Raw genomic sequence first — 24,158 nt, 5'->3', positions numbered from 1 at the left:
TGTCGGAATTGGAGCAGTTCTTCAACAACGTGTTAATAACGTATGGCAACCTCTTGGTTTCTTTTCTAAAAAATTAACATCTGCGCAGAAGAAGTATAGTCCTTACGACAGAGAACTGTTAGCCATTTATGAAGCCATTAAATATTTTCGACACATGGTTGAGGCTCGAAACTTCGTGATTCACACGGATCATAAACCTCTCACATATGCATTCAACATTAGATAGGCCCAGATAAATTAAAAAGCGGACTGTATATATATATAGGTTTACTTCTGGTTAGGTTTCAAATAAATAAAAATAAAAGCGTGCGATCGCGTTGTAATCTTGTGATGCTGTCAAAGTAGTAATGGCGCGCTCGCAGTGGTCGAGCCGCGCCGCCCGCTCCCCTCGCCGCGTTGTAGACTTGTTAACGATGTGTGCGTTAACATATTCCCAGGCCACCATGGAAAGGCCAGCCCAGCTGATGTAAGAATGCGTCGTGTTCAGTCCGATGGTCTATCTTGTAGTGGGCATATCTTATGAAAAGCCCTTCTGATCGTCCCGGCCATTGTCTTGATATCCGCTACTCGAGTTTCTCCGTCAGCTCCCGGATACAGCTTGATTATACGTCCCAGCGGCCATTGTGCCACCGGCAGCGCCTCGTCCTTTACGATGACCAGCGAGCCTTCTGTGAGCCCGCCTTGTGAACGATGCCAGCGCGTCCTTTGGTGTAACTGAGAAATATATTCCTTATTAAAGCGTCTCCAAAAATGCTGGCGCAGAAGTTCGACCCGTTGATGCCGCGGCAACCGTGCCGGGTCGCAGTCGGACATCCGTGGATGAGGTAGCACAGTTAGAGTACGACCAATTAAAAAATGGAAAGGAGTGAGGGCTGAGAGATCAGATGGATCGGATGAAAGAGGCGTGAGAGGCCTCGAATTGAGAATGCCTTCTATTTGGACTAGTAATGTGTACATTTCCTCATATGTGAGGTGTGCCATCCCTAGTACTCTTTTGAGATGATGCTTTACTGATTTAACAGTGCTCTCCCATAGACCCCCAAAGTGGGGTGTATATGGGGGAATGAAATGGAAGTTCACACCTTGTTCTGCAGCACAACTGTAAATTGACTCACTGTGATTTTTGAGAAAGTTGGTGATCACACGAGCAGCACCCACCAGATTTTTCCCATTGTCTGAGTAAATGTTATTAGGTTTACCTCTGCGAGAAATGAACCTGTTAATTGCTGCTATGTAAGACTCTGTCGTCAGATCTGTAACCAACTCCAAGTGCACCGCTTTGACTACAAAACAGACGAAAACACAAATGTAAGATTTGATAAGCACACTTCCACGCCCCTTACGGTTGTTGATCATAATTGGCCCAGCGTAGTCAACACCTACGTCACTAAATATAAAGTTTGCGTGCAGTCTCTGTTCAGGTAACTGTCCCATGATAGGTGTTACAGGTTGCGACCAGAAATTGGCCAGAAAACTTGACGTATGTGTGACAACAACAGTTGTGGGCCAGCGTGTAAAAGTGTGATGTGATAGGTTGCGAATATGATTTTAGTAATGTGATGAGCTGGGTGTAGAAGGATAGGGAATTTTCGATCGTAATTGTATGGCGATTGTGCTAACCTTCCGCCCACATGAATGAGTTGATTATCTCCTATGAAAGGATTAAGTGAATTTAATTTATGTGTTGCAGATAACTGTTTGTTATGTAATAATAGTTGATATTCGTCAGAAAAGAAATCTAATTGTACTATCTTTGCTAACTGATACCTAGCTAAATTAAGTTCACTAGTTGATAAGGGCATGACGTCACCTATTTGACACACCTGTTGATGTTTATTTGTACTGCAATTATTGTTGTATGATTGTTTTTTATGTTTGCAATGATGAATGAATCGAAGTATGTAAGCTACGATGCGTGTAAGTTTGTTGAAATTTGAGTATTTGTTAACAAATGAATTACTGTTAAGTACATCTATGTGCGTGAGATGTGTTTGCGACCGGACTTCTGGAAGGTCAGATACGCTGAGATGCCCTGGTTGTTCAGGCCAGCTGTGATTATCATCATTCCTTAAAAAGTCAGGTCCTGAAAACCATAAAGGTGTGTGAAGTAATTGTTGTGCATTGGTACACTTTGTGATGATGTCTGCTGGATTTTGTTTGGTTGGTACATAGTACCATGACTGTGGATCAGTATGTTTGAGTATGTCTGTGACTTTGTGTTTGACGAATGTTTGTAGTTTGTGTGTAGGTGAATTTATCCAGGATAAAACAATTATCGAATCACTCCAATAATAACACTTACACTTGTTTATATTGCGTAGTGAGTTTAAAACTTTAATACTTAAATGAACACCGGTGAACGCGGCACATAATTCAAGTCGCGGTATGGTAAGTGCTTTTAAAGGAGCCACCCGTCCCTTGGCTATTAACAATTGAACACTGATATTGCCGTCTGATGTGTAGGTACGTATGTATACGCACGCACCATACGCCTGTTGCGACGCGTCGCAAAAAATGTGGAGTTCAATGTTATCGCGCGACGAGTCACGGAATGCACGCCGAGGAATAGTTAATTGATTTATAAAAGATAACGATTCTACGAACTTCGCCCATTGTTGTTGTATTGAAACCGGTATTTCACCGTCCCAACTGATGTTATTTATCCACATCTGTTGCATTAGTAATTTAGCCTCGAGTATGCAAGGGCTAATGAGACCTAGTGGGTCGAAAATATGACCTATAGTGGATAAAATTGTGCGTTTTGTGATTTGCTTATGTGATGCAAATTCTGAATGTACTGTGTATGAAATTGTATCGCTGTGAATGTTCCATAAAATGCCTAATGTTTTTGATGGGTCGTTAGAACTAAGATTAACTGTTGTGTTGTCTGAATCATTAAAACCTAGTTTTTCAAGAACGGGCGGACAGTTAGACAGCCATTTTCTAAGTGGAAATTGATATTTCTTTAATTCGGAAAAAACTCCATTAGCAATTTCTAATAGTACCGGCTCGTCATCTGTCCCCGTCAAGAGGTCATCACAATAAAAATCATGCAAGATGATCTCGGAGACCAGTTTGTGATCATAATTGTCTGAATGATTTTGTGTGTTTTGACAATTTAGGCCTATTTGTTTGATGCAGCGTGTTGCTAGGTACGGCGCCGATGCCGTGCCATATGTGACAGTGTTGAGCGTGTATGTCTGCAGGGGTTCCGTTGGATTGTATCGCCATACGATTTGTTGTAAGGGCCGCTGATGTTCCACCACTGATATTTGGCGAAACATTTTTTCTATATCAGCTGATATTATATATCTATGTTGACGAAAGCGTATGAGTATAGAAATAAGATCGTCTTGGACAACAGGTCCTACAAACTGAATGTCGTTGAGCGATAGCTTTGTGGATGTTTTTGCGGAACCATCGAACACTGATCTGAATTTTGTTGTGGTGCTTGACTCACGTATAATACCATGATGTGGTAGGTAGTACACAGGTGAGCGCTGTATGTTTGTGTTGGTGCTGTCTGCACCTGATTGTATGATTGATTTATTATGTTCTGAATGAATGAATTTATTTTTCTGTGAATGTTTGTTTAAAGTCATGTGACCTAGTTGTATGTACTCTGTTATGAATTTTGAGTACTGTTGTTTATGTGTAGAATCTGAATTCATACGGTTTTCTACGGAATAAAACCGTTTTTTGGCTTGATAGTATGAATCACCCAAGCATTCAGGTGATTTTTTGAATGGAATAGTGACAACAAATCTGCCATCACTTTGTCTTGTGGTTGTTTGACTAAAAATGATTTCGCAAGCATCTGAATCGCAGGGTTCGTTGATTTGAGAATTAGATAAGCTATCTAACTCCCAAAAGCGGGATAACTGATCTGAATTGTCGTTATTAAAAAAACAACTGTTTGTGTGTTTGTTGTTGTTTGTTGTTGACCCTGAAACTAACCAGCCTAATTCAGTTTCGTGTAGTGTAGGCTGTTGTTTACCTAAATGAATCTGACCCCTACCAATTATTTGCCAGAATATGTCGGCGCCTAGCAATAAGTCAATTGGGGCGGGTTCATAAAACTGAGGGTCGGCTAGTTTTATATGCTTAGGTACATTTAAACCTTGTGGATCGATGCGCATGTGAGGTAATGAATGTGCTATTGTATCAAGTACCAAACATGACAAATTGGCTGTGAAAGAACTATTATATGATTTTATTATAACATTTGTGCGATGAAAAATTTTTGTATGTTGTTGATTTATGCCTGAGACTGTACCGCGAATGGGTTCGAAAGTGAGATTGAGCTTTGTACCCAGATTATTTGTGATGTAACAGGAGGTACTTCCACTGTCCAGCAATGCTCTCGCCAAGTGTGGTTTTCCATCACTGGCGATGACTTGTACTACGGCGGTGGAAAGTAAAACTGAGGTGTGTTGTGAATTACTGTTACTAGCGAGTGTAGTGTGCGCAGTGTCCTTGGATGGTTCCTTATGTATGTGTAGCATAGTGTTATGTTTCTGTTGACAGTATTTACATGCTCCGCCACGACAAGATTTTGTTTCGTGACCGTTATGCAAGCAGTTCGCACAGAAGTTGGAAAACTTGGACACCTTTTCTATCCTCTTTTCCACTGTCATTTGTTTAAATTGTGGACAAGCGTATAGATAATGGTGACCTTTACACAAGGGACAAGGAATGTGAGAATGTTTATTATCTTTATTGTCTGATTTGGATGATTGTGGTTTTAAATCTAATTTATGTATGTTTTTAGCGTCTTCAATATTTTGTAAAAGAAGGGAATGATCACTAATACATGTTGTTAAATCTTGAAATATAGGCTTATCCCTTGTAATTTTTTTAATTGTTTCATTCCAATATCTGATTGTTGCGATGTCTAATTTGGAGGTAATAAGATAAATTAACATTGTATCTACTGTGGGTTCGCCTAAATTATTAAGTGCTCTGAGGTTTTTGTTTACTGTGTCTAGTAATTGTCTGAGTGATGTTGCAGATTCCTTTTCAATGTTTTTTATGGTGAATATTGCGTGAAGGTGATTGTGTATTAGTTGAGAAGTGTTGTTGTACCTATCTGTGATAAGTTCCCATGCTACCCGGTAATTGTCTGATGACATTTCTAATGATTTAATAACTTCTGAAGCCTCACCTTGCAGAGATGCACGCAAATAGTGAAACTTTTGAATATTATCTATTGATTTGTTTTTGTGTATGAGTGATTCAAAGGTATCTCTGTACTCGAGCCAATTTTGATATTCCCCTGAGAAGTGTGGAAGGTCAATGGTGGGTAATTTAATAAATGCTTTAGTTGCTGATTCACTTGCAGTTGGAGTTTGTACTACAGACCCGTTGACGCAAGCAGTTTCATTGTCTCGTAGCAGCTGGATACCGAGCGCAAGTTGATAGTGGTATTCCATTTCAAATTGCTCCCGTTCCTTCAGCTGTTCATCTGAAACCCCAATAATGTCGTCGATGAGTGCTTGGTTTTTATCAAATTCAATTGCAAGGGACTTGTAGGACTCTAATCTATTATTTAATTGTATAATATCTAAATCAGACAACGGTTTATTGTATTTTAATAAAGATTCAATATAATTTTTGAAAATTGTGACCTTTCCTTTATGACTAGATCTCCTTTTTTTGTATGTATTGAGTTGAGAAGAATCATAATCATCGAACTTGTTAGATGTTTGGGCTGAGTTAGAATCAGTCATGATTGAAATTCTATGAAAATTATGTAATTAGATAAGTAGGTAATTGAACGATACTTAAATTGGATAGCAAATGTGGCAGGCACAGTGTGATGATCACGCAACTTTACCAAATTACCCTCGGTGTGAGGCTAACTCGATGCGCTGAGAACAGGGCGATGTAAGCTGTAAGTATGTAAGCAATGTATGTAAGCTGTCGTAAGCAAGCTGTTTAGCAAAGAAATTTTTTTTTTTTGGAAAGCAATAAAGTAATGAAAAGAAATGATTGGTGATAAGAAAGAATTAAATTTCGAAAAGATCGGCAAGAAAATTATAAAAGTAAAATGTAGGTAGGTTATAATTGGAAAAAAAAATCTGATGCAATAGTTAGTTACGTATAAATTATTGCTTATTTTTTATTGTAATGGACGGTATAATGCTTGAAAGGGAATGGATGGCTATTAAGCAAGTTCACTAAATGTTTGATAATGAGTATGATGACACTGAATGTGCACTTTAATAGAATGAATTGGTCGAACTCACGTAACTGTTGCTACCAAACCCTTTTTTTCGTCCTCAGCGATTGATGTGGCCAACGCTTGTGTGGCGGCGGCATCCAGATGCTCGTAGGCTGCGTTCGCTGTTGCGATGTCCGCTGTATGACCTTCAGCTGAATTCCGGACGCGCTGTGTGGTGGCGTGGCTTACGATCACGACGCGATTTTTATTACTATAACCTATTAGACGGACGCGAAGGACCATAGATAGGCCCAGATAAATTAAAAAGCGGACTGTATATATATATAGGTTTACTTCTGGTTAGGTTTCAAATAAATAAAAATAAAAGCGTGCGATCGCGTTGTAATCTTGTGATGCTGTCAAAGTAGTAATGGCGCGCTCGCAGTGGTCGAGCCGCGCCGCCCGCTCCCCTCGCCGCGTTGTAGACTTGTTAACGATGTGTGCGTTAACAAACATTAACAGGGAGAAATGCTCACCGCGCCAATATCGGTACTTTGATTATATTTCTCAGTTCACAACTATTATTCAATACTTACCAGGACGTTTGAACGTAGTGGCTGATACTCTGTCACGACTGGAAGAGGTGAGTCGATCTATCGATTACCAGGCTCTAGCACTTGCTCAAGATACTGATCCTGAACTGCTAGGTCTGCTTCAAAAAGGCTCATCGTTAAAACTGGTTAAGGTAGATTTGCCACACTGTAACCAGAAGTTATACTGTGACGTATCAATGTCTTCTCCGCGCCCGTTCATTACTGAGAAGTTTCGCCGACAAGTTTTTGAAACTTCACACAGCTTGAGCCATCCTGGTAGGACAGCTACAGTGCGGCTGGTTACACAGAGATTCGTATGGCCAGGGATTCGCAAAGACTGTAGAGAGTGGACACGAGAGTGTGTACTTTGTCAAAAGAGCAAAGTTCACCGTCATACCCTTGCTCCCTTATCCTCAATTCCAACTCCTACATCGAGGTTTGCACACATCCACCTCGACATCGTCGGACCTTTAACTATTTCGTCTGATTTCAGATATTGCCTTACTGTCATCGACCGTTTCACACGATGGCCTGAGGCATTCCCACTTAAGGACATCACAGCTGATTCCTGTGCTGCCGCTCTTCTCTCTGGTTGGATAGCAAGATTTGGTTGCCCTCTTCGAATTACAACCGATAGGGGTCGGCAATTCGAGTCGCATCTCTTCAAGGCACTATCAGCCATGGTTGGTGCACATCACTTTACGACTACTTCGTATCATCCAGCTTCCAACGGCTTGATCGAGAGACTCCATCGTCAGCTGAAGGCAGCTATCATGTGCCATCCCTCTTCGACCTGGACGGAAGCACTTCCCTTAGTGCTGCTGGGCATCCGTAGCGCTTGGAAGGATGATATTCAGGCTTCAGCGGCTGAGCTGGTCTACGGGGAGCCCCTTCGACTTCCAGGGCAATTTCTTGCACCCTCGGAGGATTACAGGACAGCAGATATCACAAATCTGGTCACTCGTCTTCGTGCTGGTATGGCACGACTCTCACCGAAGCCCACGTCATGGCATAGGACAGGTCCTTTTTATATGCCAGCTGACCTTGCAGAGACAACACATGTTTTTTTACGGCAGGACCACGTCCGCAAACCACTGGAACCACCTTATGCAGGCCCATACAAGGTTCTCAAGAGGACTCCTAAATATTTCAAAATAGACATATGTGGTAAGCCTAATAACGTTAGTGTGGACAGGATCAAGCCCGCATATGTTACGAGAGAGGCCGTTCCTGCATCAAAGAGGATAATAACAGCACCAAAGGCTATCTCTCAATCTGACGTGGAGCAGACACTTGAGAAGCGGACAAGAAGCGGAAGAAGAGTCAAGTTTCCAGACTACTATCGCCCTTAACCAGGTCTCTGGGGGGGAGTACTGTAGGGAACATTACTTATTCAAAATTAATATTATTACATTTACTAGAACTAGACTACACGCAGCGCATTGGAACAATTCAAACCTGTTCCGAGTTTTTTTGCTATGCGTGTTTGCTGCTAGCCAGCATCGCCACGTTTAAAGAGTCGGCTAGAATCGCTTGCGACATTCACTTGTGTATCCATTTCTCTCTTAGCTTGCATTCAATTCTCAACCTTAACTTCTTGCTATTACGTGCTAGTTTAGCTTGTATTTTCTATTGGTATTTATTTAAATTTCTTTATTTCCTTCTGTGATTATTTTCTCTTCACGTATCTGTGAGTTAAATAAATTTGGACAATTTCTCCACAAAATTTGGATTTTTAATTTTACTCATTTAGTGTAAAATAAATAAGATCATATTAAATAGTGGTATCACATCTCAACCGCTATAAATTTGATTCATATATTTTTCATTCAATCTAATGAAAATTTAAATAACTTTTAGATGTTGATAATCGAATTATTTTACCTATAAATAATCAAATTCGTATTTTAGTTACAGCTACAGATGTAATTCACTCTTGAACAATTCCATCATTAGGAGTAAAAATTGACGCTAATCCAGGACGATTAAATCAAACTAGATTTTTTATTAATCGTCCTGGAATTTATTATGGTCAATGTTCTGAAATTTGTGGGGCAAATCATAGTTTTATACCTATTGTTATTGAAAGAATCCCTATAAAAAACTTTATTAATTGAATTAATAATTATTCATTAGATGACTGAAAGCAAGTACTGGTCTCTTAAACCATTTTATAGTGAATTAGCATTTACTTCTAATGATAAAGAATTAGTTAATAAATAACATAAATATGTCAAATTTAAATTATTACTTTTTGTAATATTCTTTTATTCCTCAAATAATACCTATCAATTGAATAATTTCATTATTATTTTTTATTTCTATTTTTATTAGTTTTATAATTATAAATTATTTTATTTTTAATTATAAAAATAATTTTAATTTTAAAAAAATTAATAAAAATAATTTCAAAAAAAATTGTTGAAAATGATAAATAATCTTTTTTCAATTTTTGATCCTTCAACAAATTTATTTAATTTCCCATTTAATTGAATTAGAACATTTATTGGATTATTATTTATTCCTTTATATTTCTGATTTTTTCCTAATCGTCATTATTTATTATGAAATTTTATTTCTAATAAACTTCATAATGAATTTAAAACTTTATTAGAACCAAATAGAATTAATGGATCAACTTTTATTTTTATTTCATTATTCTTTTTTATTTTATTTAGTATTTTTTTAGGTTTATTCCCATATATTTTTACTAGAACAAGTCATCTTAATATATCCCTTTCATTATCTTTAACATTATGATTAAGATTTATAATTTATGGATGATTAAATAATGCACAACATATATTTATTCATATAATTCCTCAGGGAACACCAACTATTTTAATACCTTTTATAGTACTAATTGAAACTATTAGTAATATTATTCGACCTGGAACTTTAGCAGTTCGATTAACAGCTAATATAATTGCAGGTCATTTACTTTTAACTTTATTAAGTAATACAGGTATTAATATACTTAATTATTTATTAATTATTTTAATTATTGTTCAAATTTTATTATTAATTCTTGAATTGCCGTAGCAATTATTCAATCTTATGTAATTTCTATTTTAAGAACTCTTTATTCTAGAGAAGTAAATTAATGTCTAATCATAATCATCCCTATCACTTAGTTGACTATAGACCTTGACCCTTAACAGGAGCTATTGGAGTAATAACCTTAGTAACTGGTTTAGTAAAATGATTTCATAATTTTAATATAAACTTATTATTTATTGGATATATTATCGTATTATTAACTATATTTCAATGATGACGAGATATTTGTCGAGAAAGAACATTCCAAGGAAAACATACTATTATAGTATCAAAAGGTTTACGGTGAGGAATAATTTTATTTATTATTTCTGAAATTTTTTTCTTCATTTCTTTTTTCTGAGCATTTTTACGCATTTCAGCGGTGAGGAATCATTTTAGAATAGAATAGAATAGAATATACTTTATTGCACACATAAAAGAAATATATAGAAAGAACAACACAAATAAAATTTAAAGAAAAACACGTATACAAAGGCGGTCTTATTGCTTTAAGCAATCTCCACCAGACAACCTTTGAAACATTACGGATAAAATGTAATGAGGAGAAAGGGGACAACGTCTCAGTGCAAATTTTATGAAATATAATTAAATATTATATAATATATAATAAACTAAGTCAATAATATAAAATAAACTTACATAAAATGTGTTTAATGTTTATATACTTCAAACATACATACATACATACATACAAATATTGAAAAAACAATATATACTTACACAAATATACATACATACATAAAACGTATTCAAAAATATATACATAATATTAAAAAAAATAAATAAAGATAAACTATTATACTAAATTAAATAAGTACTCTTTCAGACGATTTTTAAAACTGTATAGAGATTTGGAATGACGAACTTCTGTAGGAAGTTCATTCCAAAGAATTGCAGATTTCATAGTAAAAGACTTAGAATAAAATAGGGTATGGGAAGTTGGTAATTTAAGGAGATTATCACAACGGGATCTAAGGTGGAGGTGAAGAAGTGAATCGGCACCTATGAAACAAAATCGATCTTTTAAGTAGGAGGGAGAGAGAGAGTTGTACAGGATAGAATAGAGGAGAGTCAGCATGCGGAAATTTCGGCGATGTCGGATAGGAAGCCATCCAAGCTGACGACGATGATCAGAAACATGATCAAATTTACGTAAACCGAAGATAAATCTAATACATAGATTTTGTAACCGCTCTAGTTTATTTAGTTGTTCCTCAGATAAGTCTGGGTAACACGAATCAGCATAGTCTAAAATCGGTAACAGTAGTGAATGAGCTAGAGCAGTTTTGGTCTTTATAGGTAGGAAATATTTCCATCGTTTGAGCGATCCGATAGTGGCAAATAATTTACGGGTAACCTCAGCTATCTGTACTGACCAAGATAGGGAATTGTCTATAATAATACCAAGGTTCTTAATAGATGGACTCAGGCTCAAATCGACGCCGCCAAACTGTATAGCAGGGAGGCTATTCTGGTCAAGTTTTTTTAGTTGCTTAGAGCCACCAATAATACTGACCTGTGACTTGGCAGGATTGACAGTTAAGCCAAAAGATTTGCTCCACCTACTAACATTCCGCAAATCTTCGTTAAGCTTATGAATAGCCTCACTAACATCATCAAACGGGGCGGCTAAGTAAATTTGAAGGTCGTCAGCATATAGATGAAAGGAAGAGCGAGAGATTTTGGGAAACTGAATTAATAAAAATGGAGAAAAGGAGAGGATAGAGGACACCACCTTGGGGAACACCGGCAGAAAGAGAGCAAAGGGAAGATGACTTGTCATTGGCTTGAACGTACTGTTGCCGATCACATAAATAGCTTCTGAACCACGATAGTGCCCACTATGTCCCCCACAGCAATAGACTCCGTGGGAGTGGGTCGCAAGTCCGATGCTCTAGACCGCTCCAACTCCGCTCTCAAAAGGGCAAACTCCTTCCGCAACTCCACCAACTCCGACTGCAGTCGCGAGTTTGTTGCCTTGAGGATATCCACTTCCTCTGATGCCGTCCTCTTTGCCAGAGTATTAACGGCAGAAGAGATAACTCCGGCAGCGTCTTTAAGGGCCCTAGTAAATGTGCCCTTCAGATTCCCCGACTTGCAGGCGACTCTATTGATTATAGCCAAGCTATCAGATACTTGGCTACGCAAGTCGGAGACCATGTGCTCCTCACCGCAAAGTTCCAGGGGCACATCCGAGAGCCTAGAACTTGCTCTAGTTTGTATCGCCGCGGAGATTTCAGCAACTTCCTCCTCCGCCCTCAGCCGGCGCTCCTCGCGCTTGGCATCGTTTAGCGCCTTCTTTCCAGCAGCTAGCCCTATATTCTCATCAGGAATATTTGGTACGACCACGACTCCCTCTGGCCGAAGCAACCTTCGCTTTCGGCTTGTCTCTGTCTCCCCATCCGCATCCGAGGATTCAGAGTTACTCTTCCTGTGATGGCGCCTCTTTCTGTCCTTTCGGAACTGCGCTTTAGCCCCCTCGATAGCATTGGAGCTGTTCGACCCAACAGACATCACGCCATCGGCGTCTGACTCGGAAGCCGCCCAGAAACGGCCTCGCGACGAAAGTGACGACCTGGACCTATCTCTTATAATAGAGGCAACCTCCTCATGGTCCAGACGCTCTAACACGACTCGCGCATCCTTCAACCCCCCTCCTATTGGCACAAGTGCCGGACTTTTGCCCCTTTCGAGCAAAGTACTCCCTACGCCTTTCTCGGGCACAACTACTACTCCGCCCATCTCGGGCAACAACAGATCACCGCCCTCCTCGGGCCTCCCTACGTCATCATTTTGGGTTTTTAAGTTAACATTTTCCATTTTGTTCCCACGAGTGTGGGGGAAAAACGGTCCATCCGAGCAGTGCCCCCTGTACTCGGATAAGCCTATTACGCCAGGGTGTCGGCCGGTACCCTGGCGGGACCAGCAGTAGCGACTGATCTCCCCATCAGCCATGAACCCCTCGCGCTGCTTCGCCGCTTGGGTTGGGGTAATTTTTTATAGAGGTTTTCTTCCTCGCAGCCCGGCCGGTAAAGGCAAGGCCCTCAGTTCCACTCCTGATTACGAGACATGACCGCAACCAAGAGTGGAGTTCCGATATATTCGGCGCTGGCACATCACTGCACCTGCGTGGCGGTAGGGTGAGTACACACCACGCACGCCCTCCGGTTCCTCACACTGTGACCTCTGCATGACAGAGGACACGCGAAGAACCACGCCGGATTATTAGCCAGCGAGCAATCATTACCCAAGGACGAATCCTGTAGGCACCAATTACTCGCCGCCCAGGGTGCACCGGTCCGCAACACTGTTCGTCCCCCCCGAACGACAAGCATTCGAGAAAGGGCCAACAGCGGGTGAACACACGAGGAGGTCATCCGACCAAGCACCCCAACCTAACCTGACATTTTTTTTTTTTTTTTAACATGAGGAAATCCTTTTACGGATACCGGCCCGAGTGGGGACTCGAGCGGGTTATGTGGGACTCATGGACCGGCTGAAGGCCAATCCCATTACCCACTAAAACCTCACGGTGCTCCTCCTCGACCGCCACTGACCGCGAGACGCGGGGACTAGAATCGTCCACGAAACGCGGCGGCGGGAGCCTGCTAGGCACGTCGCGGAGTCAAGGGTGTGTGGGCACCCTCGACGGCCTGCTCGGAGTTGCACGCGGGAGCAATCTGCGCGCGCCTACTCGGGCCAGGTTGGTAGGCGGCCAGCTTCCCCAAACTGACCGCCCTCTGGCACATTAGGGCGGAAGGCGGCGGTCGTGTGCCGCCCTCCGGCGACCCGGTCTCTTACGGTGGATGGCGACTTCGGCAAAAGCCTCCCTCGCCCGTTCCGCTGACTCCTTCGCGGGCATCACTGCCTCGCAGAAGGATGGTTTTCGCCACTTACCGCCGGCACCTTCCCGCGCATTCCCGCGGGTTGTATACCACCTTGAAGGCCCCTCGGAGCCCGAACGATCGACACCAGTTTCAACTGAATCCGAGCGGGGAAAACTGAAAAAATCGGTTTTCGCCACTTACCGCCCGCACCTTCCCGCGCATTCCCGCGGGTTGGAAAAAATCGTTTTTCGCCACTTAGCGCCCGCACCTTTCCGCGCATTCCCGCTTGTTGTATACCACCTTGAAAGCCCCTCGGAGCCCGAACGATCGACACCAGTTTCAACTGAATCCGAGCGGGGAAAACTGAAAAAATCGGTTTTTGGCACTTACCGCCCGCACCTTCCCGCGCATTCCCGCGGGTTGGAAAAAATCGTTTTTCGCCACTTAGCGCCCGCACCTTTCCGCGCATTCCCGCTTGTTGTATACCACCTTGAAAGCCCCTCGGAGACCGAACGATCGACACCAGTTTCAACTGAATCCGAGCGGGGAAAACTGAAAAAATCGGTTTTCGCCACTTACCGCCGGCACCTTCCCGCGCATTCCCGCGGGTTGTTTACCACCTTGAAGGCCCCTCTTTCAGTTTTCCCCGCTCGGATTCAGTTGAAACTGGTGTCGATCGTTCAGGCTCCGAGGGGCCTTCAAGGAGGTATACAACCCGCGGGAATGCGCGGGAAGGTGCCGGCGGTAAGTGGCGAAAACCGATTTTTTCCAACCCGCGGGAATGCGCGGGAAGGTGCGGGCGGTATGTGACGAAAACCGATTTTTTCCAACCCGCGGGAATGCGCGGGAAGGTGCCAGCGGTAAGTGGCGAAAACCGATTTTTTCCAACCCGCGGGAATGCGCGGGAAGGTGCGGGCGGTAAGTGACGAAAACTGATTTTTTCCAACCCGCGGGAATGCGCGGGAAGGTGCCAGCGGTAAGTGGCGAAAACCGATTTTTTTCCAACCCGCGGGAATGCGCGGGAAGGTGCGGGCGGTAAGTGGCGAAAACCGATTTTTTCAGTTTTCCCCGCTCGGATTCAGTTGAAACTGGTGTCGATCGTTCGGGCTCCGAGGGGCCTTCAAGGTGGTATACAACCCGCGGGAATGCGCGGGAAGGTGCCGGCGGTAAGTGGCGAAAACCGATTTTTTCAGTTTTCCCCGCTCGGATTCAGTTGAAACTGGTGTCGATCGTTCGGGCTCCGAGGGGCCTTCAAGGTGGTATACAACCCGCGGGAATGCGCGGGAAGATGCGGGCGGTAAGTGGCGAAAACCGATTTTTTCAGTTTTCCCCGCTTGGATTCAGTTGAAACTGGTGTCGATCGTTCGGGCTCCGAGGGGCCTTCAAGGTGGTTTACAACCCGCGGGAATGCGCGGGAAGATGCGGGCGGTAAGTGGCGAAAACCGATTTTTTCAGTTTTCCCCGCTCGGATTCAGTTGAAACTGGTGTCGATCGTTCGGGCTTCGAGGGGCCTTCAAGGTGGTATACAACCCGCAGGAATGCGTGGAAAGGTGCGGGCGGTAAGTGGCGAAAACCAATTTTTTCAGTTTTCCCCACTCGGATTCAGTTGAAACTGGTGTCGATCGTTCGGGCTCCGAGGGGCCTTCAAGGAGGTTTACAACCCGCGGGAATGCGCGGGAAGGTGCCGGCGGTAAGTGGCGAAAACCGATTTTTTCCAATCCGCGGGAATGCGCGGGAAGGTGCGGGCGGTAAGTGACGAAAACCGATTTTTTCCAACCCGCGGGAATGCGCGGGAAGGTGCCAGCGGTAAGTGGCGAAAACCGATTATTTCCAACACGCGGGAATGCGCGGGAAGGTGCGGGCGGTAAGTGACGAAAACCGATTTTTTCCAACCCGCGGGAATGCGCGGGAAGGTGCCGGCGGTAAGTGGCGAAAACCGATTTTTTCCAACCCGCGGGAATGCGCGGGAAGGTGCGGGCGGTAAGTGACGAAAACCGATTTTTTCCAACCCGCGGGAATGCGCGGGAAGGTGCCAGCGGTAAGTGGCGAAAACCGATTTTTTCCAACCCGCGGGAATGCGCGGGAAGGTGCGGGCGGTAAGTGACGAAAACCGATTTTTTCCAACCCGCGGGAATGCGCGGTAAGGTGCCGGCGGTAAGTGGCGAAAACCGATTTTTTCCAACCCGCGGGAATGCGCGGGAAGGTGCCGGCGGTAAGTGGCGAAAGCCGATTTTTTCCAACGCGCGGGAATGCGCGGGAAGGTGCTGGCGGTAAGTGGCGTGACAAGCCGTGGTCAAGGCTATGGCCGGCAGCGAGACGTCGTGGGATGCGGTCTCATCCTTCTGCGAGGCAGTGGTGCTCGAGAAGGAGTCAGCGGAACGGACGAGGGAGGCTTTTGCCGAAGTCGGGCACAATACCTGAAGGACAGGCGGAAGAGGCCTCGGAAGCCGATCGATCAGTCGGGGTCTTCTGGTGAAGGAGAGCCAGATAGACCGGCGACAAAAGTGGTTGCCTTGAGGAGACGGAAAGGTCTCGGTGAGGCAGAAAGGAAGGAGTTGCCGCTGAGGTCAGAACAGGAGGTGTCTGACAGCGCTGCGGCCGTACTGGCCAGGGCTAGCTCCAGGCTCTCGGACATGTCTCTACCATCCGAGAAAAAGCAGGACGAAGCCATACTTGCGTCTGACCTACAAAATCAGGTGGTGGACAGCCTAGCGGTGATAAGGAAGGTTGCCAGCAGATCGGGAAACCTTAAAGGAACTTTCACCAAGGCCTTTTGACGGATACCGGCCCGAGTGGGGACTCGAGCGGGTTATGTGGGACTCGTGGACCGGCTGAAGGCCAATCCCAATACCCACTAAAACCTCACGGTGCTCCTTCTCGACCGCCACTGGCCGCGAGACACGGGGACGTGAGTCTTCCGCGAAACGCGGCGGCGGGAGCCTGCAAGGCACGTCGCGGAGTCAAGGGTGTGTGGGCACCCTCGACGGCCTGCTCGGAGTAGCGCGCGGGAGCAACCTGTGCGCGCCTACTCGGGCCAGGTTGGTAGGCGGTCAGCTTCCCCAAGCTGACCGCCCTCTGGCACATTAGGGCGGAAGGCGGCGATCGTGTGCCGCCCTCCGGCGACCCGGTCTCTTACGGCGGATGGCGACTTCGGCAAAAGCCTCCCTCGCCCGTTCCGCCGACTCCTTCTCGAGCACCACTGCCTCGCAGAAGGATGAGACCGCATCCCACGACGTCTCGTTGCCGGCCATAGCCTTGACCACGGCCGGCAGGGAAAGGTCGTCCCCTATGACGTCGCGCAAAGCGCTACGTTGAGACGCCCAGGCTGAGCACACCTCCAACGTGTGCTGGGCCGTCTCATCGAGGCAGTCGTCGCAGTGGTGGCAGCGAGCGTCGGGCTCCCTCCCGGCGATCCGACACAAGTAACCCCCGAAGCAGCCATGCCCCGTGAGCACCTGTGTCATGCGGAAGGTTAGGACGCCGTGACGCCGCGCTAACCACTGGCGGAACACTGGACGAACAGCCTCGATCGTCCTCAGGCCGGCAGTTGGTGTTGCCAGCCGAGTTTCCCACAACTCCATTGCGGCTACCCGCACCTCCTCAGTGCGTGCCTGGCTTGCCGGTTCCCCGGACACTAGGCCTATTATTTCTTCGTTTGGTTCATATATTTCATTATTTTCCATAATTTTAATTATTATTATTATTTGAGAATCAATAATTAATCAACGAATAATCCTATTTTCATTAAATATACCATCCTCTATTGAATGATATCAAAATTTACCTCCTTCTGAACATTCTTATAATGAACTTCCTATTTTAAGAAATTTCTAATATGGCAGATTATATTCCGGTTCCGGTTCCGGTTACGACAGCGTAAACATCGTTACAGTGCAACTCCCCAATTAATCGTATTTTTTAATATTAAAGTACCACTTCGAAGCTGTTATTATCACAATCTAATAAATATAAGTGTCAAGAAGATCTGGAGATAATAGACTTGGTTTTTCATACGAGAATTATTCTAAATACAAAGTGTGAATGTGAAACGAACAATAGTGAGGTTATCTTAAGTGACAATTAAAAGGAAGTTTATATTGAAACTGACATTGACTTATCAGTGTTACCAGTGACAAATTAAAATTGTCTTTAACTTTTTATTTGTTCTGTCTAAATTTAACCTACCGTCTTCCGTAATATTTAAATATACAAAACAATATTTGGTAGAAATGGATGAACAATTTCAACTTTTATTCGATAAAATGAAAATTGAACTCTCGAAGCAAACAATATCGATAACAGAGTCTATAACGAATACAATTATGGAAAGGATGGAAGAAAAATTACAGCCGATTGTTATGGAAAATCAAAAACTAAAAGCAAATGTAAGAAAGTTAGAAGAAGAAGTAGAACAACTGAAAAGGGAGAAGAAAAATAATAATTTGGTTTTGTTTGGTGTAAAAGAGGAGGAAAAATCATTCACTCAGCTACTAGAAAAAATAAAAAAGATTTTCAAAGAAGATTTAGATATTAACATAGAAGAATGGGAGATTAACAAAATGTTCCGACTTGGCAAAATAAACAGGGAGAATAAAAAACTTCGACCAATTCTTCTGTCCTTATTATCAGAAATGAAAAAAGGTGAAATTATGAAGAATAAAAAGAATTTAAAAGACATGTATATTAAGGATGATTTTTCTAAAGAGACATTGGAGAAAAGGAAAGAACTAGTACCAAAACTGGAGGAAGAGAGGAGGAAGGGGAATATTGCATACCTAAAATATGACAAACTTATTATAAAAGAAAACAAGGACAAGCGTAAGAGACAACTGTCTTCATCGCCCCAGACCAACGCACAACCTAAGAAACAGCAGACATGGACGCCGAAGGACAACAGAGCTAACGCTTTTGATATCATGAGAAATAGATCTAATTCTCTTTCTAACTATACAACTAATAAAAACCAATAGCAATTAACGAGCCGGAAAACTAAACAAAATATCAGGAAAGAAAATGAAAATACAACGAAACAAAACTCTCCCCCAAGCCGACTGGTCCTCGTGGGGGAAAATGACCTAAACCCTCTAAGCAAAAAAATCAAACGAAAAAGAAACACAAATTCAGATATATATATCGCAACTCTAAATGCGAGATCTCTACGAACAGATGAAAAACTCATAGAACTAGAACTGGCGTTAGATAATATCAAATGGGATATAATTGGAATAAGCGAAATGAGACGCCTTGGTGAAGGGATTCAAAATCATAATGGTAAATTTCTTCTACATTACATGGGCGAAACACCTGGGCTGTATGGAGTTGGCTTTCTTGTTAAGAACAACTTGGCTAGCAGAATAGAAGAAATAAGAGGAATTAATGAAAGAATAGCACTCCTCAATATTAAACTACTTTTAAATCATGGAAAAGAAGAAACATGGACTATCATCCAAGCGTATGCCCCAACTGAAACAAATAAAAAAGAAGATACCATAAAAACTGAACATTTTTACAAAGACTTACAATCAACAGTACAAATTTCTAGCAAAAATCTTATTGTAATGGGAGATTTTAATGCCCAAATAGGGACCTGCAACATAGGAGAAGAATATACAATAGGCAAACATGGATATGGTCAAAGAAGCGACAACGGACAACGGTTAGTAACCTTTGCAATGGAAAACAAACTGAGCATTTTAAACAGCTTTTACAAGAAGAAAAAATCTAAAAAATGGACATGGATATCTCCTAGCGGCATGCATATGAATGAAATTGACTTTATATTAACCAATAACAAAAGAGCATTTAAAGATGTGAATACTGTAAACCAGCTTAATTTCAATACAGACCATAGAATGATAAGAACAATACTATCAGGCATTAGAATACAAAAAAGAAGACACATTAATAACAATAATACATACAAAACCACATCAACACTCACTGAAAATAATAAACCATTCCTTGACAACCTGAAAAATGCAATGAACACTATCGAAAAAACCAATTATAAATCAATCCAAGAAAGATACAATGATATTTTGAGTATACTAAAAGGGGGAATCAATAAAACAAACAAACAAAAAAATGAAAGCATTTTATCTGCAGAAACAAAGCAATTGATTAGTGAGAGAAAAGAACTTATACGGAAGGGAAAAAGTAAACAGACAATAGAGAAAATATCGGAACTAAGCAAAAAGATAAACGAGCACATAAGAAAAGACAGGAAAATAAAAAGGCAGAGAACTATAAAAGCTTTTATTAAAAAAACTGGTGGAATCAAGAGAGCCCTAAAAGAATTGAATCAAAAGAAAACAATAATACCAAATATAAAAACAAAAAATGGACACGCCTTAAGTAATAGGCAAGAGATACTCAAAACAGCCACAGACTACTATAGGACACTTTACCAAAGACAAAAAACATCACAGATAGACGATCAAAACTACATAACAACTAAACATTCAGAATTAGTACCCATAATATTACAAGATGAAGTGATGAAGGCTGTAAAAACACAGAAATTAGACAAAGCCCCAGGTTCAGACCAAATATCTAATGAGATAATAAAACACGCAATGCCAGTGCTCGCTCCCATCATAACGAATTTATTCAACGATATATTAGCAACCGAAACCATTCCTAATGATTGGACAAAATCCACTATCACCTTGTTACACAAGAAAGGGGACAAGGGAAACATAGGCAACTACAGACCAATAAGTTTGATGTCGAACATCTATAAGATCTTTTCAAAAATCATATTATCACGGATTACTGTAGCACTCGACGAAAACCAACCGAAAGAGCAGGCGGGTTTTCGCAGCAAATTCTCGACGATAGACCATATTCACGTAGTTAGGCAGGTCCTTCAAAAGTACAAAGAATACAATAAGGCTTACTACTTAGGGTTCGTTGATTTCAACAAGGCTTTCGACTCCGTAGATCATAGTAGCATCTGGAAGGCATTAGAAAGCCAGGGAGTACATGCTAAGTATATCCGGATACTAGAGAAAATCTATTTGAGAAGTAGCGCCAAAGTTAAACTGGAAAGAACAGGGGAAGAATTTCCCATCGAAAGAGGCGTCAGACAAGGAGACCCAATATCACCGAAATTATTCTCTGCAGTTCTAGAAATGGTGTTTAGAAATTTGCGATGGGATGACATTGGGCTCAACATTAATGGAGTAAAACTTAACCATCTACGCTTTGCAGACGATATTATACTGTTTTCGGAGACTCCAGATAGCTTAGAACACATGCTACAACAACTGTCAGATGAAAGTGCCAAAGTAGGCTTAGCAATTAACACATCAGAAACGAACGTTATGACAAACTCGGCTAAAATAGACATTAAAATAAATTATGGACAAATGGAAATAAAATATGTTAATGAATACATATATCTAGGTCAACTATTGTCTACAGAAGATACAATGCAAAAGGAAATAGATAGAAGAATAACAAGCAGTTGGAAACGGTTTTGGTCATTGAGTGAGGTGTTGAAGGACAAGGATATGCCTATTAAAGACAAAAGAAGAGTGTTTAACACATGTGTTCTGCCATGCTTATCATATGGATGTCAAACCTGGTCATTGAACGATAAACAAACTAAAAAAATCAAAATATGTCAAAATGGAATGGAGAGAAGCATTATGGGAGTGAAAAGAAAGGACAAGGTGAAATTACAGATTATAAAGAGCAAAACAAAATTTGAAAACATATACACAACATACAAACGCCTTAAATGGAGGTGGACAGGACACATGCTAAGAGAAAGGATAGAGAAGTGGACACATCTTATTACAGAATGGTACCCGCGTGATAGCAGAAGAAGTAAAGGTAGACCAGCTACACGTTGGGAAGACGATTTCAAAAAGATTGCTGGACCAGCATGGACACGAGTGGCGAAGAATAAAATAAAATGGAAAGCTTTAGAGGAGGCTTTTGTCGAAGGACAAGCTGAAAAAGAGAAACCACTTTAGTTTTAGAATAAAGTAAATGTAATTTTCAGCAATAAAGGCTTATTATTATTATTATTATCCTTTTTTTAGAAATGGCAACCTGATCTAATTTAAATTACCAAAATAGAGCTTCTCCATTAATAGAACAAATTATTTGAAAAAAAAGATTTCTTTCTATATATTTCTTTTATGTGTGCAATAAAGTATATTCTATTCTATTCTATTCTAAAATGATTCCTCACCGCTGAAATGCGTAAAAATGCTCAGAAAAAAGAAATGAAGAAAAAAATTTCAGAAATAATAAATAAAATTATTCCTCACCGTAAACCTTTTGATACTATAATAGTATGTTTTCCTTGGAATGTTCTTTCTCGACAAATATCTCGTCATCATTAAAATATAGTTAATAATACGATAATATATCCAATAAATAATAAGTTTATATTAAAATTATGAAATCATTTTACTAAACCAGTTACTAAGGTTATTACTCCAATAGCTCCTGTTAAGGGTCAAGGTCTAGTCAACTAAGTGATAGGGATGATTATGATTAGACATTAATTTACTTCTCTAGAATAAAGAGTTCTTAAAATAGAAATTACATAAGATTGAATAATTGCTACGGCAGATTCAAGAATTAATAATAAAATTTGAACAATAATTAAAATAATTAATAAATAATTAAGTATTTTAATACCTGTATTACTTAATAAAGTTAAAAGTAAATGGCCTGCAATTATATTAGCTGTTAATCGAACTGCTAAAGTTCCAGGTCGAATAATATTACTAATAGTTTCAATTAGTACTATAAAAGGTATTAAAATAGTTGGTGTTCCCTGAGGAATTATATGAATAAATATATGTTGTGTATTATTTAATCCCGTCAAAAACATAAATGTAAAATGAAAGCCAAGTTCAGTAATAAAACATATGCTTTCAGCGATAAAAGAAGTGAGATGTAAATGTATGCCAAGTTCAATGGTCAGTCCTGAAATTTATTTTTAACAATATAAAATATTTTATAACAACTGTAAATGCCCATTCTTCTTACAACTTGGAGACTTTATTTATGTCTAATATCTGATTTGGCTAGTTTTCAAATTAATTTACATCGATATAAATGAATGTATTCAAATTGTATTCTACTCAGATTCTATTGTAAATTCATATGAAAATGAATTCATCAATTCATGTTAAAAATAAATTTCAGGACTGACCATTGAACTTGGCATACATTTACATCTCACTTCTTTTATCGCTGAAAGCATATGTTTTATTACTGAACTTGGCTTTCATTTTACATTTATGTTTTTGACGGGATATCATTACTTTTTGTACAGAAATCATAAGTAGAAAGGTTTATAATGTAATCAAAATCAAAATATTCTTTATTCAATTAGGCCATTACAAGTACTTTTCCTATAGGAAGCTACTACGGCAAGAAACTCAATAGTTGCTCAATAAAAAACTCATAGGACATTTCTGTTCGCCGAATAAACCAAGTAGGACACCATTGTGATAATACACTTCTATCTTAATCTATCTATCTATATATATAAAAGGACGTGTCCTCACTGACTGAGGTAAGACGCACGCACAGCCGTAACCGCTGTGCGTAGAAACGTTAAATTTGGACAAAAGTTTACTTTCGTAATCTGGACATCCACTAAGAAGGGATTTTGAAAAATTTTAACCCTAAAGGGGTGAAATAGGGGCTCAAAGTTTGTATGGAAAAAAAATTTAATCGGCACCGATTTTTATAAAATTTGAAATTTCGATTTTTAAAAGTATTTAATTGAACACGTGTTTCATCGTTTTCTAGAATTCTCCCCCTAAGCAAATAAGGGGTTGAAAGTTTATATGGAAAAATTCTTATCTCCCAACGATTTTTATAAAATTTGATATTTAGACTCTTAAAAATATTTAATTGAACATCTGTTTCATGGTTTTCTAGAATTCAGCCCCTAAAGGTGCAAATAAGGGGTTGAAAGTTTGTATGGAAAAATCTTTAAATCGCCACCGATTTTTATAAAATTTGATATTTAGACTCTTAAAATATTTAATTGAACATGTGTTTCATGGATTTCTAGAATTCACCCCCTAAGGGTGCAAATAAGGGGTTGAAAGTTTGTATGGAAAAATCTTTAAATCGCCACCGATTTTTATAAAATTTGAAATTTTGACTCTTAAAAATATTTCATTGAACATAAGTTTCGTGGTTTATTTTAATTCATCCCCTAGGGGTGTAAATAAGGGGTTGAAAGTTTATATAGAAAAATCTTTAAATCGCCACTGATTTTTATAAAATTTGAAATTGAGACTCTTAAAAATATTTTATTGAACACGTGTTTCAAAGTTTATTAGAATTCACCCCTAAGCAATAAGCAAGCGAAGCTGCGCGCGTCCGCTAGTACTGTACAAATCTACTGCAGCCTTTATTTCGGAAGTAGCTCCGTACGTAGTTAAGCAAAGCATGTCTTCTGTAGAAGAGTAAAGATTCCCGTTTCGAGCGCTAGTGTAGATACTTAAATCATTCCAGTTACGACATACGTAC

The 24,158-nt window shown here is 40.7% G+C and overlaps 3 protein-coding genes across 3 annotated transcripts; 2 read left to right on the top strand and 1 right to left on the bottom strand.

The window, feature by feature from the left end:
* Window positions 1–250: 250 nt before the first annotated feature.
* Window positions 251–5,729, bottom strand: LOC146526434 (uncharacterized). Its single transcript, XM_085207140.1, has 2 exons — window positions 2,303–5,729; window positions 251–714 (listed from the first exon to the last, which is right to left on the bottom strand). The coding sequence occupies exons 1-2, from the start codon at window positions 5,727–5,729 to the stop codon at window positions 581–583; spliced, it is 3,561 nt and encodes a 1,186-aa protein (XP_085063266.1). The 3' UTR covers window positions 251–580.
* Window positions 5,730–17,391: 11,662 nt separating this feature from the next.
* Window positions 17,392–18,620, top strand: LOC146526433 (uncharacterized). The gene has a single exon (XM_085207141.1). The coding sequence runs from the start codon at window positions 17,873–17,875 to the stop codon at window positions 18,611–18,613; it is 741 nt and encodes a 246-aa protein (XP_085063267.1). The 5' UTR covers window positions 17,392–17,872; the 3' UTR covers window positions 18,614–18,620.
* A 257-nt stretch (window positions 18,621–18,877) lies between these two features.
* LOC146526432 (uncharacterized) lies at window positions 18,878–21,625 on the top strand. Its single transcript, XM_085207138.1, has 3 exons — window positions 18,878–19,517; window positions 19,749–20,924; window positions 21,051–21,625. The coding sequence occupies exons 1-3, from the start codon at window positions 18,878–18,880 to the stop codon at window positions 21,623–21,625; spliced, it is 2,391 nt and encodes a 796-aa protein (XP_085063264.1).
* Window positions 21,626–24,158: the final 2,533 nt, after the last annotated feature.

Source organism: Heliconius melpomene, unplaced genomic scaffold, assembly GCF_056956725.1.
Source record: "Heliconius melpomene rosina isolate 202511_hmr_F unplaced genomic scaffold, ASM5695672v1 ptg000038l, whole genome shotgun sequence".
Classification (NCBI taxonomy): Eukaryota; Metazoa; Arthropoda; class Insecta; order Lepidoptera; family Nymphalidae; genus Heliconius; species Heliconius melpomene.
This window is presented reverse-complemented; position numbering and strand designations above follow the sequence as displayed.